This window comes from Ursus americanus, chromosome 23 (assembly GCF_024610735.1).
Source record: "Ursus americanus isolate L20-20 chromosome 23, mUrsAme1.1.p, whole genome shotgun sequence".
Classification (NCBI taxonomy): Eukaryota; Metazoa; Chordata; class Mammalia; order Carnivora; family Ursidae; genus Ursus; species Ursus americanus.
In genome coordinates this window covers 19,751,568-19,766,496 of record NC_142149.1, presented here as the reverse complement: position 1 = coordinate 19,766,496, position 14,929 = coordinate 19,751,568, and the positions used below count along the sequence as shown (strand labels likewise).

The following is a 14,929-nucleotide window of genomic DNA, read 5'->3' as shown; positions in this document are numbered from 1 at the left end:
TCCACAGTTACTACTACTAACCTAACTACAAATTCTTTTTTTTTTTTTTTTAAAGATTTTATTTATTTATGTGACAGAGAGACAGCCAGCGAGAGAGGGAACACAAGCAGGGGGAGTGGGAGAGGAAGAAGCAGGCTCCCAGCGGAGGAGCCTGACGTGGGTTTGGATCCCAGGACTCCGGGATCACGCTCTCAGACGAAGGCAGACGCTTAACGACTGAGCCACCCAGGCGCCCCTAAATACAAATTCTTTTTTTTTTTTTTTTTAAAGATTTTATTTATTTATTCGACAGAGATAGAGACAGCCAGCGAGAGAGGGAACACAACCAGGAGGAGTGGGAGAGGAAGAAGCAGGCTCATAGCAGAAGAGCCTGATGTGGGGCTCGATCCCATAACGCCAGGATCATGCCCTGAGCCGAGGGCAGATGCTTAACCGCTGTGCCACCCAGGCGCCCCCCCTAACTACAAAGTCTGACCATAATTTACAAACCTCCCACCAAAATATCCCAGCTGGTTAGGAAAGTTCAACTCCCAATGTCTAGCAGAGGACCCAATTCCTAGTTGACACGGGAGATGTATCTGTTGAACTTAGCAGTGCAACAGAAACAGAATTTCCCAGAAAACCTGGTTTGATTTTGGCTGCACAGTCAAAATGTGGGCTGGCTCTTGTTTTCCCCCAAATAATGCACCCACAAGCCATGATGTGGGAATTAGGGCCATTTTCTCCTTTACCTTCGAGGTGGTAATCTTCTCGACCTCCAGCGCATAGTCAAGCAGAGGGGTGGCGGGGAAGTGCTGTTTGACGTAATCTTTGAGGATCTGCACTCGCATGTCTGGGTTGTTTATCTAGAAAGTGACCCAAAGTTACAGAGGAACCTACCCTAACATCACTATTAAGAGACACGTTTGCGCTCCTGCCACAGACGGACACAAATGTATGCGTCATATCCGGGAGATGTGTTTCCGGGACCTGATCCACGTGTCTGATCCCATGCGGCACAGATGATGACACTGCTGTGGGACTTAAGGTTTCCAAAGTCTTTATGTCACCAACAAGGAACTGAGACCTGGAGATGTTAACTGCACTCGCCACAGGCCATGGGCCTCGGCTGAAGCAGCAGGGCCGGGGCTCACCTCCTCTCCAACCAAAAGTCTTAGGTTCTGGCCACTAACCAGCTGCCCGCTAGTTCAGCAGCCTCCTCCAACTGTAACAAAGCTCAACAGAGTTCTTTCTTTTCAAACTGGCAAGGACTTATTGGTGTGGGGCACCAGAGCACCCCTGAAATTTTCAGGAAAGCCCTGGACCTGTCATGCGTGAGGCTGCACCACCCGCTAAGAGACCCCTGCTAAGCAAGAATTGGTCAGCGGGGCAGGGAGGTGGTTCAGGCACCAGCCAACGCCCAGTACTACAGTGACCTCTGCCACCGCCGGCCCCCAAGCAGACAGCACTGCTCCAGTCCATAGCGCAGAGCCTCTTCCGGAGAGTATGTCAGACCTGGGCTGCCACACTCAGGCTTTTGGGTTCCTCCCTTTCTGGAGTCCATACTGACCCAGAGTGTCTCTTTGCTAAGGGAGGAGGTCACTGTGGCTGCAAAGCCTGGAGGGAATGTTTCCCAGAACTAACACTAATGTAAAGCTATTTAAGGGCATTCTGTATTAAAAGGGAAAAATAGCAGCCTTATCTTTGACATCTGTCAACACAGCCAAAGCCTTGCAGGTTAAGAGTCAGAAGCCTGGGTGTTCCCAGCTAGAACAGTGCTGTCTTGTCACCACCCACCTGCCTCCACCTGCTGATGGGTCCTTAAGGAGGGCCGCAACTTACTGATTTCACTCGGTGACCGATGCCCATGATCAGCTTTCCTTCCTTCTTCATCTTGTTCACAAACTCCATGGGGATAATACCACTGTCAAAGGCTTTGCTGAACATCTTGGCAGCAGCATCCAGGGCACCCCCAAACCGGTCCCCCTGTAGGACAAGCAAGCCCATGTTGGGAAGAGCCTCCTTCAGCTTTGCAGTCCAATCTGGCATGCCCCAAACTGCCTTGTCACGGGGTTCTACACTCCAAGGCTCCTTCTAGGACCCTGCGGCAGCTGAGGGCATGTTGCCAAAGCCGTGTGTCCCCTGCAGTCCTCACCTCCCAGGATGCAAGTACTCACAATAGTGAGCAGCCCCGAGGTGAGGCTGGAAACCAGGTCCTTCCCAGCCCGAGCGCAGATGATGGTGTTGTGAGCCCCAGACACAGCTGGCCCGTGATCTGCCGTCACCATCAGGCACATCTCAATGAACTGGCAGGCATACTTGGGCAACCTGGAGTGGGAGGAAAGGGGCACTAAGAGGAGGGTCAGAACAGAGGCGAGCAGCCGAACAGGAGCTATGCTGACCTGAAGAGCCAAGCTCCTACTTGCTCCCATTTCCCTCAATAAGGCACTCACGTTCAAGAAGGGCAGCAAGTTCACAACCCACGTCTAATACTGTATCAAGCAGTCCCACAGCAAAACCTCCTGATGCTTGAGCAGCTCCTAACTTGCTGATAGCAAATACTGCTTTTAAAGAGTTTTAAAAATTCATTTGAGAGAGTGCATAAGCACGAGCACGGGGGAGGGGCGGGGGGGAGAGGGAGAAGCAGACTCCTCGCTGAGCAGGTAGCCCAATACCAGGCTTGATCCCAGGACCCCAGGACCATGACCTGAGCTGAAGGCAGAGGCTTAACCAACTGAACCACCCAGGCGCTCTGCAAATACTGCTTTTAAAACTGTTAGCCACCAGGGTTGGAAAATCTCTTCTTTAGACAATGGCTTTCAGCATGAGTTGCTGCAAGAGAATGTAACCTGTATTTGTGGCTTCCCTCATGTGCCGGAGGGAGAAGTGAGACTCCTGTCCCCTTCTCCATGTAGGAGGCCCCAGGTCTCCTGCAGGGTTCAACCCCACAACTGATGATTAAGAGCAAATCTGGAAACATGGGGATACAAGAGCAGACAGGGAAACACCGCTCAGGTGTTAAGACCTGTCAATTCGTCGTAAGAGGGGCCTAAAGCAGGACCAAGATCCATCTCTGTAGCTGAGGGCATGACACAAAACAAGACTTCCACCTGGCCTTCTGCCCAGTGCCACCCCAAACCAGGGCTCTGTGAATCAGTACTCACTGGCCCCCTTGCCCTGCTGACAGTCCCAGGGGAGGGCTAAGTTTGGGAATTGCAGAGAAACCAATTTTTTGTGCCGCCAGGCCTGCACTCTTTGAGCTACCAGAGCCATCCAGACCTCTCTCCCAAGAGGCCTGCATTTACTCTGTCTCATTTCTTTAAGAGCAGCAAGAACAGGGGCTGATCCAAGATCCCTGATGAGGTCATTGCTTTCTACTTCTCTTAGTTGAGACTGGCCTTTCCGTCCTTGGAAGACCTAGGAACAGCCGGTATCTCTTTCCTCTGGCCTTGCAATTGATCTGTGGCCATAAAGATTGATCCTGGACATATTCCCCGAGGCTGCCCACCCCCACTCCCTGGTCAGGGGAAAATCCTTAACTCTGAGTCACAGATGGAGGGGTCCTGCCATCTTTTGTCCGGCACACCTCACCTTCTCTGGAACCACAGGAGGCCAAGGACCCCACCAATGCCCATCTCCTCCTTGAAGACCTCGGTGATGGGCATGCCCGCATAGATGAGCTCCTGTCCTCGCTCGTCACAGATGCTGGTCATGAATGAGGCAGGTTTGCGGATCAAACCCAGCTCCTGAGCAGAGACGGGGGAGGGGGAAGCAGCACAACGTGACCACAGAACCACAGTGTCTCAGGTCTTAAATTCTGACTGCCAAGTACCAACCCTCAGACCAACGCATCCCAAGAAAGAAGTACAAAAGCCCTTCTATTATCTGGTTTTCATTGTAGAAAACAGGAGGGCCATGCCCACGGCAGCCACAGTTCGCTTCCACAGGTTCGTTTTCACCTCACAAACATGTCCTAGCGAGAGGGAATGAAGCTCAGAAACCAACCCAAGGTCACCTGGCTAAGAAATGCAAGACTGAACCCAAAGGGAAATTTTTCTAACACTCCACCTTTAGCTGCCAACCCCCCACCAAAATGTAATGAGGCATGTGGCTGTGGAAACAGGGGATCCCTTCAAGATGTCCTTCACCCAGGGAAAGGGATTGGGGCGTCGCTGCCAACTCTGCCTACGCCCATTTCTCCAATTATCCCCTATCAACTTTAAGATTTAAAAAAAATTTTTTTTGGAATTTTAAAATAATAAACGTGTGTTCCAAGTCCAGAGCACACACTGCAATCTCAGCACTAACCACTGGGGAGAAGGGCCCTATTGATTTTAATTTAAAAACGCCTTTCTGCCTTAATGTTTGTCAGTTTAGTGGACATCTATCTGGCCTTTCTTTCTCTACTTTTATTTATATATATAGACACATGGAGACTATACAACACTGTTTTGTGTACATACATTTTTTCATAATCATGATATACTGTCCCATAATGTCCTATTTACTCAATGAACTTGAGCTCCACAAATGTCGGCACATACATAGATCTAGCTCCTTCCTTTTAACTGCTGTATAGTATCCCATCATCATATGACAAAACCACAACTGAGCCATTCTTCCACTGATAACCCTCAACTGGAAAAATCTTGAACACATTTGTGTGAATGCATAAGCATTCCCCTGAAGTAGCTTTCTAGATACGGAATCACTATGCCATCAGGTGTGAACACTCATTTTTTTTTGGTAGTAATCTCCATACCCAATGTGGGGCTTGAACTCACGACCCCAAGATCAGGAGTCACATGTTCCACGGACTGAGCCAGCCGGGCGCCCCAGGGGTGAGCACTTTTAAATCTGATATTACCCAATTGCCTTTCAGAAAGGTTGTGCCCGGTTCCACTCCCACCACCAGTGGACAAACGCACCAGTGTCCTTACACCCACAGAGACACAACATATTATCAAAGAATTTTTTCCTTGTTGACCCAAAAGGGGAAAATTGGTATCACAATTGAGCATTTATTTTTTCATGTTGAAAGGTCACTTCCTACCCATTTTTCTAGTGGTCTTTTAAAAACGGATTTCAGAGAGTTCTTGGGTCTTAAGAATATTAGCTTTTCATCTCTGTCGCTTAGACGAGCAGGCAGAGCGGACTCTCTGCTTCGCCCTGAAGCCCCTTCAAGCAAGTGCAAACAATTCTAGGGGACGCTGTCTGTCTGCAGACCCCCGTTTCCAGGCCAGGCCACGTGGCCGTGGGAGAGACATGCTGCCCTTCGCCCTCTTGGGCCCTGAATTTGTTTTCCCCGTTGGTTGGAAGGGGCAAGCTCACAAGCTCCAGCACACAAGGAGGGGCTGGAGTCCAAGTATCATCGTCAAGGTTCCTTCCGATGCCCTTGGAGTGAGCCTCAGGGGCATGGTTTGGAGGCCAGAGCAGCGATTTGTAGGGTTGCCGCAACTAGTAGGGCAGGCCTGGCTTCCAGGGATTTGAGCCAGGTCAACTCAAAACCCACCCCAGCGGCCCCCCAGTCTGCCTCACCCACAGGCGAGGCGTGGCGGCACCTACCCTGGCCCAGGAGTAGTCCATGGGCACGGTTGGAGGCGGCACCTCCTGAGCAGGGACAATGACTCCTCTGGCCACAAGATCTTCATACACAGACCTGGGAGGCGGGGGAAGGGACGAGAGAAGACAGCCATGGATTTCATGCTTCTGGGTGCTTCGAAGCCATCCCAGGAACGCTCCTCCATCTAACCCCAAAACTCCAGGTTTTCTGGCTCTGCCCCCCCTCCTGGCAATGCCTTACTCCAGGGGATGCCTCACACCAGCTGGATTCCTGAGAACTGAAGGAAATCCGGGTCTGGCCAAGACCCACCCACCAACCCCATGGGACTTTACAGAAAGCTGAATCTGGAGGCTAAGGAAGGACAGAGGGGAGGGATGGGAAGACACACGGGTTATCCAATAACTGTTCATCGATCACGTAGAGGTGACACCTTCTAACCGTTTCTGTGCGCATTTCTTATTTACAGAACAGCCAAGTAGGTACGCTCAGAAACCGAACATGTTTTACTACCAGTCTGAACGGCCTGTAACTGCTGTGTCTACAAACAAAATAAAACAAAAACCGAAAAGAAAGAAGAGATTTCGGACCACCTGTACAATTGCACTCGTCACTTAAAAGGGACCAGGAATGTCAGACACCTCTGTGTCAGAGAGGCTGCAGTCCTCATGGGGGAGCTGGAAAGGGAGCGGGAGGCTGGCGTCCTCCCCATCGTCCACTTACTGGATGATTTCTCCAAGTTCATCAAAGCTCGGGGGCACAAACACTCCTGCCTCCTTCAAAGCCTGGTTCTTGGCTACTGCAGTTTCGGAAGCCTGGTTGGCGCAAGCTCCGGCATGGCCGAACTGTACCTGGAAGGCAAAGGGGAGAGGCTTTACTGGGCCTGTTAATCCCCGGAGGGAGAGAACAAAGGCTCCTGGGAACGTCTGTACCCATTACAGGCGGGACCCTGCTAAACGCTCTGCGCGAATCACTTCAGGCCTCACAGAGCCGCACTTAGCAGGTATGCCAAATGACTTTCTACTTAGAGATGAAGGGACTGCAGCACCGAGAAGCTCAGGAGCTTACCAGAGGTCACAAAGCTGTTGTGTACCGGAGCCAGGACACAAAGCCTGGTGGCCCATCTCTCTGAGCCAACGGTGGGGTGGGGGTAGGGGTGGGGGTGGGACGGAGAACAGCAGGTAGTTGCGAGCCACCGTGAGAAGTGAAATTACACGGTGGCAACCTGAGGCTGAGCTGACCTCACAGACAGGGTCTGATTACCTGCACATGCTTTTTATAAAATAGGTCCAATATTTAAAAAAAAAAAAAAAATCTCATGTCAAAATACAAGTGTCTAGCTTATTTATTTATTTACTAAAGATTTATTAAAAAAAGATTTATTTATTTATTTGCGAAAGAGAGAGAGAGACAAGCAGGGGGAAGGGCAGAAGGAGAGGAGAGAGAGAATCTCAAAAGCAGACTCTGCTGAGTGCGGAGCCAGACAAGGGGCTCGATCCCATGACCCTGAGATCATGACCTGAGCCGAAATCAAGAGTCAAATGCCTAAGCGACTGAACCACCCAGGCACCCCTCCTAGCTTCTTTTTAAAAAGTCAGACTGTATGGGGCATCTGGGTGGCTCAGTCGGTTAAGTGTCTGCCTTCGGCTCAGGTCATGATCCCAGGGTCCTGGGATCAAGCCCCATATCGGGCTCCCTGCTCAGCGGGGGGTCAGCTTTTCCCTCCCTCTGCCTCTTCCCCTGCTTGTGTATGCTCTTGCTTGTGCTCACTTTCTCAAATAAATAAAATCTTAAAAAAAAAATAGTCAGATTGTAGGTGGCTCAGTCGGTTGGGCGTCCAACTCCTGGTTTCAGCTCAGGTCATAATCTCAGGGTCATGGGATGGAGAGAGAAAGAGTTTATTTATTTATTTATTAAGTAAATAAATCTTAATAAAAATTTTAAAAGATACAAACTCGTATTGTCTGTAGGCCTATATTCCCACATGGCAACAATCACCTGGAGCCAAGTAGCACCAGCCCCCTTCCACCTGACGGTGCAGTAAGAGAAACGCTAAATCCAATGGCACGGGGGTGACTGGCTACGGGAAGCGAGCATCAGGGAAGAGAAAACCTCTGGAAAGAGCTACATGGTAACCGTGTCTTTGACCACGCAATGCGGGAAATGAGGTAACCAAATGAGATGTGGTACAAAACCCCGATCAGGGCGGCATGAGGTGGGTCATCGCAGTAACATCGAACCTGTTTGCGTAAGACTACACACAGACACTTTTCTGTGCACTTGACTCACTTCATCTTTCAACAGCTATGAATGGCTACTTCCAACAAGAAGGGAAACAGAACGCCAGAGGGGTAACGTAACTTGCCCAAGGCCACACAGGTAGGATGCCGTAGCATCGGAACCCAGGCAATGTGGCCTCTCCCTGTGTTCTTACCCACTACATATAACAAAAGGGGCCTTAAGTGTCAGAAAGGTCAGGAACCGCTGCTCTGGTTAGAGACCCTTGAAAACACATGCTCTAAAGCACAGGCTCCCGATGCGTTCTTTATAGGACCGAATCTGCATGGGTGCATGGGGTGGGAAGGAGAAGAGATTCTGTACTCAAATGCATGGAAATACATGGAAAATGCTGAGCCACCGAGGTGCCCTTTATTTATTTGAGAGAGAGAGAGAGAGGCAGGAGGAGGAAGAGCAGAGAGAGGGACAAGCAGACTCTGTGCTGAGTAGTGTAGAGCCCGACACAGGACTCGATCCCATGACCCTGAGATCATGACCTGAGCTGAAATCATGAGTCAGATGCTTAACTGACTGAGCCACCCAGGCGTCCCCAAAAACCAAAATTTTAAAAGGCAGATAGATTATGCATGTTCATAATTTATAGACGCTCCCCTTTCTGTTTGCTTGGGTTTGTTTTTGTTTTGAGGACCATTGCTACGGGACCAGTGTTTTGTGGAACCCAGTTCTGAAAAATGTCACCTATACAAACACCTCTGGTGTCTACTCCCATTGCTCAGTTCTTAATTCTGTTTTCCTGAGGAGCTCTCTCTGCTTGCCAACAGGTGGGGATTTTGTTGCATACCTATCTTACCTCCTATATAGGGCAGAAAGTTCTGCAAGGTCATGTGACCTGCTTAAGACATAAAAAATCACCCATTAGCTGGGCAGTCACTGTATATACTCTACTACATTTGTGAATGCTTGACATTTTATAATGTTTTAAAAAATTAATTGAAAGACAGAAAACACTGTGAGGACTTGTCCCATCTCTGGGGTGATGATGGGTGCCCAGCCAGGAAAGAAAGAGTGAGGTCCTTGCCCTGTTGGGAAGTGTCCCCCAACACAGCAGGGGTGGGGAGGTGGAGGGCTTTAATGCACAGCTGGTTAAGAGAAACAATGCAGGGGTAGGGAGGAATTATTTTTGGCTGCTGTGGTGGAGGGGAGAGCAGTCAAGAAGAAAGAAATCAGGAAGAGCTTCACAGAATCGGTGAACTGGGGAATGGAATGGAGCATTTGCTAAGACCTGTAGCTGCCATTTTCTTTTCTTTTTAAAAAGATTTTATTTATTTATTTGAGAGAGAGCACGCACACAAGCACAGGGAGGGGCAGAGGAAGAAGGAGAAATAGGCTCCCCGCTGAGCTGGAGCCCAATGGGCGGCCTGATGCTAGGACCCTGACATCATGACCTGAGCTGAAGGCAGAAGCTTAACTGACTGAGCCACCCAGATGCCCCTGGGTTTTCTATTGTATGGCTGTGTCGTGATGACATATCCCCTTCTGACCTGCATTTGGGTTGTTCCATTTTCTGCCATTACAACGTCATGAGTTTCCTTGCATACACACGGAAATATTTTCACGCATAGACCCCTACAGTAAATTTGTAGAAACGGAACTGCTGGTCCAAAGGACAGGTGCATTTTCCAACTGCACAAGTATTGCCACCGTGAGGTGGGCAGGAATCTCAGCGGGGAAGGCAAGCATCGCAGAGAGGAAGAACAGGGTGACAGGCTTACTGGCAGGAAGGGTGGGGGCTCAGCGTACGGATTAGCACTGTGGCGGGAAGCCTCATGGCCCAGTCTTGTCTTCATCCGTACACAGCACGCATGCTGCCCGTACAAGGCCTCACGCTCGGAGCCTGCCCAGCTATTGATCACTGATCAGTGACAAGTCTTTGCTTCCCCGGTTTCGTCACCACTGATAGGCCATCTTCACGACAGAGGGTCCGCTAAGTTGGAGTCCCAGGGCTGCGGTCTGGCTTGCCAAACCCACAGGAGCAGGCTGCCTGTCCCGGCTGCGGTCCTTGTATGCCTCCGGGCACTTTCACGTCCAGAACAAACCTGGCTTTCTTCTACAGCCCCTCCCCAGTTCTGCACCTGGTGCGTGTCCTCTCCCTTCTCTGCCTCCCTTTGGCTCAGCAAACCCCTCTCTCATCCCTTAGATGCAGCACAAGCCTCACCTTCCCTGCAGAGCCATCTCAGCTCCTCCGGACAGAGGCGCGCCGACTCCAAGCAGGGACTCCGAGCCTTGCTCTGGCCTTCATCTGCTGATGACTGCCCCCCCACCCTCCAGGGGACTTAACCTCCCAGAAAGCAGGGCCCCGGCTGGACCTTGCAGTAACCCAGCAAGTAATAAATGATCATCGGAGGAACGAGCTGCTAAAGACGATGACCTCACAGTTCCCCTGGAACGCCCCCCTTGGCCTCCCTGTCCAGGAGTGAGCTGCCCCGACTGTACCTCAGAGGAGAACATGGTGGCACATGTCCCGATGCACCAGCAGACCACGGGCTTGGTGAGGCGGCCCTCCTGGATGCCCCGGCAGATCTTGTATTCCTCAGTGCCCCCTATCTGCCAAGGAACAGGGAACGAGAAAAAGCCCGCAAGTTAGTAGAACCCACTGCAGCAGGAAAAGCTCCCCCAAATCCGGCTGGGGTCAGAGGCACCAGCAGTCCTGAGTTACAGCTTGGCTAGAAAACGAAGAGGCCTGGGCTCTGGCCGAATAACAGCCTGTGAGACTGAGACTGGACGCAAGGAAGAACTGTGACGGGGGAGTGGGCAACCTCTGGAGTCCCTGGGACTCTCCCCTCCCCGATCTAAGGGTATAAGATGATTTCGGATCAGACCTGCTTAGGTGCACAAGCAAGGAATGGGGTTAAAGAACTCTCCCGAACTAAAAAAAGTGCGCTCCTTACTCCAGCTATGCACTGCTCAAGAGACCAAGGTCAGCGAAAAGCTGCTTCTTTATTGCTACTAAAATGTCTTGTGCCACCAAGAGGCAAGAAGTTTTTCTGGAACAAACATGGCAGTGTTAACGGTGACAGCCTCTATGCCCCAGAGCGCAGGGAGCGGGACTACCAGGGACTGTCACGTTAAGTTATAAATAACCAAAACACATGCATTTTTTTTTTTTAATGGAGATCATGCATTACTTTTAGAGTCAGAAAAATAAAATAAACAAAACAAAACAAAACTCACCTCTCCAAGAACCACAATCATTTTTACTCCTGGAGTATCCTGGTAACGTAACACGTGATCCATAAATGTTGAGCCAGGGTACCTGGTGGGAGCAGAGAGAACACATGGGATCAAGGAGGCCTGGGGAGGAATGTACAGGTGGAGGAAACTACCAGGAACACGAGAGGCTTCTCGTGAGTGTGGGTGTCCTGTGAGGGCCCAGAGATGCCTCAAGTGTTGGGGGGTAATGAATGAAGCACAAGGGAAGGCAAGGAGGAGAAGGGAGGTTTGCCTGGCAGTAAGAGATGATTACAGAACACGTGTGCGGTGGTTTTAAAATATGGCTGCAGGGGCGCCTGGGTGGCACAGCGGTTAGGCGTCTGCCTTCGGCTCAGGGCGTGATCCCGGCGTTCTGGGATCGAGCCCCACATGAGGCTCCTCCGCTGGCAGCCTGCTTCTTCCTCTCCCACTCCCCCTGCTTGTGTTCCCTCTCTCGCTGGCTGTCTCTATCTCTGTCAAATAAATAAATAAAATCTTTAAAAAAAATAAAAATAAAAAAATAAAAAAATAAAATATGGCTGCAGATTCTTCTAACAAGGTGCAACCTCATGTCTCTCTTGCATATGGGTCCGACTTGATGATCAGTTTCTAACAAACAAAAGGGGGCAGGGTTTTAGAAAGAACAGCTTCTGTCTGGCCTCTCTCTTGAACCGCTCACTCTCGGGGACGCTGGCCACGAGGCCCTGAAGACACTGAGCAGCCTGTGGAGAAGCCCACAAGAAAGCCCCTTGCCAGCCTGCGGATGGGCCCTGTCCAGCCCCGGGCAGGCCTTCAGATGACAGCACCACTGTAGCCAGCTAGTAAGGTGAGAGAGGGTGGTGTGCCCACAGAGGGCACAGAAGCGCCATGCACTGCCCCCCATAACTTGCCACATGTGTTTCCTTCCTCTGGTTGTTCCGGGGTTCTGCGAGACATTCTAGTAAATTATCAAACCCAAGAAGGGAGGTCTGGAGACCCCCCCCAAGGTATAGCCAGTCGGTCAGGAGCATCGGAAGCCTGGACTTTGCCATTGGCATCTTGTGAGGCTGGGCCCTTCACCTGTGGGATCTGGTACAAACTCCAGATAGATACTGCCAGAATTGAAATGCATCGTAGGACACCCAGCAGAGAACTGGAGAACTGCTTGGCAAGGGGGAAAAAAGAAAATCCCAACATCCGCTAGCCAGAAGGGTCAGTGAGGCCATGGTAGAGAGTAGAGAAACAGTTCTTCCTTTCACTATTACGGACTACAGTTAACACCTGCCGAGTACCGGCTAAGTGCCAGGCCCTGTATGAGCCGCCTTCTATAAATATCACCCTCACTTAATCCTCGCAACAGCCCCATGAGGTGGCTGCTATTATTTTACCCATTTGATCTGTAAGGATGGTGGAGTCTACAGAGGGTAAGTGACCTGCCCAAGACACCTCCCTGGTCAATACAGAAACTGGGATTTGAGGCCCTTTCTCTGATTTCAGACTTAGTCCTACCAACTGCTGCCCTCTGCTGCCTCCCTATGGCCACAACTCTGACAACAAACAGAATTACCCCCAAAGCCCAAACACCTTTGAAAAACATTTCCCTGGTTTTGTTTTTCTTTCTGATTTCACGCCGATGTCAGTCCCGAGACGGGGTAGAAATGCCCTGTTTTATGGACTTCCCTCGGTGGCAGCAAGCAGAGATTGGAGGACCCAGTGCCCCCTTTCTCCCAGCCCACCACTCCCCAGCGTGGAGGCCCACCCTGGCCCAGCCGATCACCTGTCCCCGCCGATGGCCACGCCCTCGTAGACGCCATCTGTGGTCCGAGAGATGATGTTGTTGAGCTCATTTGACATGCCCCCCGAGCGCGAGACGTAGGCCACGCTGCCAGGGCGATACAACTTGGAGGCCAGAATGTTGTCCAGCATCCCGCCTGTATTCCCGATCTTAAAGCACCCGGGCTTGATGCCTCCAACCTGTGACGGCAGAAACAGCAGTCAGGGAGGAAGTGTAAGCTCCTGACTGACCACGGAGCTCAGGGGAATCACGAGGCCCAATGCCACCTCCTCAACTGCCCGCTGGCCAGGATGGGAAGAAAACGGTCCGAGAGAGCTAACACCTGCACACTGGGTTTCCGGCTTAGGAAGAATCTCACCTCTCCCTCGCGAGCCATGACGCAGAAAAAAAGAGAACCTTACTTGGAAAACATGGCTTCTACTGTAGATTCAAATATGTATACTCAGGATTAAGTCCTCTCTCCCTTGCTCTAAAAGGGTGACAGCACCCAGGAAAAGTGGAAAACACAGGTGTGCCCCTCTGCTCAACATCACCCCCAGCCTCAGAGAGGAAAGAAAGGCCCCTTGCTTAACTCAACAATCTGACTGTCAGACAAATTTTTAATGCAACGACTAAGGAAGAAGAACAACAAAATATTTCCAGAGCAAGTTCTTTCTATGTGAAGACCTGTGGGCCAAGAAAACCTCGAAGCGGATTCCTCTTCAGTTCATAATTAAAGGAATAATCAAAAACTATGCTATGGTTGTATGAAGGTGGGCAAACACACAAAAAATTCTTCCCGTTAGCCCCCTAAAATTATAAAGGTGATAAGGACCGGGGAGAGAGCACTTTAAGTAACTAGATATGAACAGACTGACTTTCAATGGGTACTCTCTGAATTTTTTCAACCTAAGAGGGAACCAGAGAGTCAACAAGTTCGCTTTCTATGGGCCCAGAACTTCGAACAACAGCCTTGAACTTAAAAGGCTTTCCGGAAAGGACACTCACAGTGGCAGGTCCAATGATGGTCACTCCCTTCTGGTCCGCCTTCTTGATCAGCTTCCTTGTGAGGGCCTCAGGGATGCCTTCAGCTATGATGGCAATGGTCCGGATCTAAAGAACAGTCCCTTTCTGTTAACTTTGTGCCTCAGATGAAGCAATGAGGCGGCACCCTTTATAGGACCCACCTCCCACACCTCCTTCCAGGCTCTAAGAACGAAGTATGTTAACAGTATGCAACCCCTTCTTCCCATAGGCCTCTGTCCCTAGTCTGACCATTCCAACCCTCTCCCAAAAAGGGAGAGGTGTAGACATCCAAAGCCAATCTCCATCAGTTAACACCACAGTAACTCAGTAACGAAGCAAGAACAAATGTTTCTGAAAATCCACTACTATCAAAAGTAGCTATATTTTCTCCCATCTAAAAACCCACAAGACTCAGACCCACCTGCTCCCCACCTGTCCTGGTGCCTAACATAAAGCAGGTATCTATGGGCTTTTTCCACTGTGTCCTCTGAGTCTCTGACTCTATGTCCCACAGTCAGTATGGGACGCAAATGAGCTGCTTACGCACTCAGACCAGAGTGGGCTGGGGGAGAAAGCCAGAAGGAATGGGAGTGGGCAGGAAAGATTGAGAACTATCTCCCTCTGGCTCTAGACCAGGGGCCAGCAAACATTTCTGGCTTTTTTTGGTCATGTGGTCTCTGCAGTAACTACTAAACTTTGCCTCTATAGCATGAGGGCAGCCAAGAACAATACATAAATGAACACAGCCTGGCTGTGTTTCAATAAAACTTTACTTATAAAAACAGACACTGAGCTAGGTTTGACCCTTAGGCTATAGTTTGCTAAACTTTGCTCTAGAATAAAAAAGCTGCTCATTTTCAGCAGGTATGCTTTTGTTTTTGCTTCACTGAGATGGCAAAACAAGCTGACATTCTCCAGTCATACACTGAGCTAAGCCAGTCTGGAATCAGTAATTTTGAACAGAAGAATCAATATCTTAATCTACAAAGACTCATACAAATCAGTAACAAAAAAGACAAATACCTCCACAGGGGGAAAAAAAAAAAAAAAAGAAAGGGGAGAGCAAGTCACAAAATATAAACGGTCAATAAATGTTTTTAAAAGCTCATCTTAGGGGCGCCTGG

General features: G+C 50.1%; 1 protein-coding gene across 4 annotated transcripts in view; it reads right to left on the bottom strand.

Moving 5' to 3' along the window:
• The window catches only part of ACLY (ATP citrate lyase), a 40,003-nt gene that overhangs the window by 2,079 nt on the left and 22,995 nt on the right, over positions 1–14,929 (bottom strand). For all 4 annotated transcript variants that reach the window (XM_045781515.2, XM_045781516.2, XM_045781512.2 and 1 more), the window contains 10 exons: positions 13,788–13,892; positions 12,783–12,979; positions 11,009–11,090; positions 10,271–10,381; positions 6,263–6,390; positions 5,545–5,638; positions 3,571–3,725; positions 2,157–2,307; positions 1,822–1,965; positions 732–845 (listed from right to left, as the gene is read on the bottom strand). In XM_045781515.2, coding sequence (XP_045637471.1) covers positions 732–845; positions 1,822–1,965; positions 2,157–2,307; positions 3,571–3,725; positions 5,545–5,638; positions 6,263–6,390; positions 10,271–10,381; positions 11,009–11,090; positions 12,783–12,979; positions 13,788–13,892 — 1,281 coding nt within the window. The remainder of the gene's footprint in view (positions 1–731; positions 846–1,821; positions 1,966–2,156; positions 2,308–3,570; positions 3,726–5,544; positions 5,639–6,262; positions 6,391–10,270; positions 10,382–11,008; positions 11,091–12,782; positions 12,980–13,787; positions 13,893–14,929) is intronic.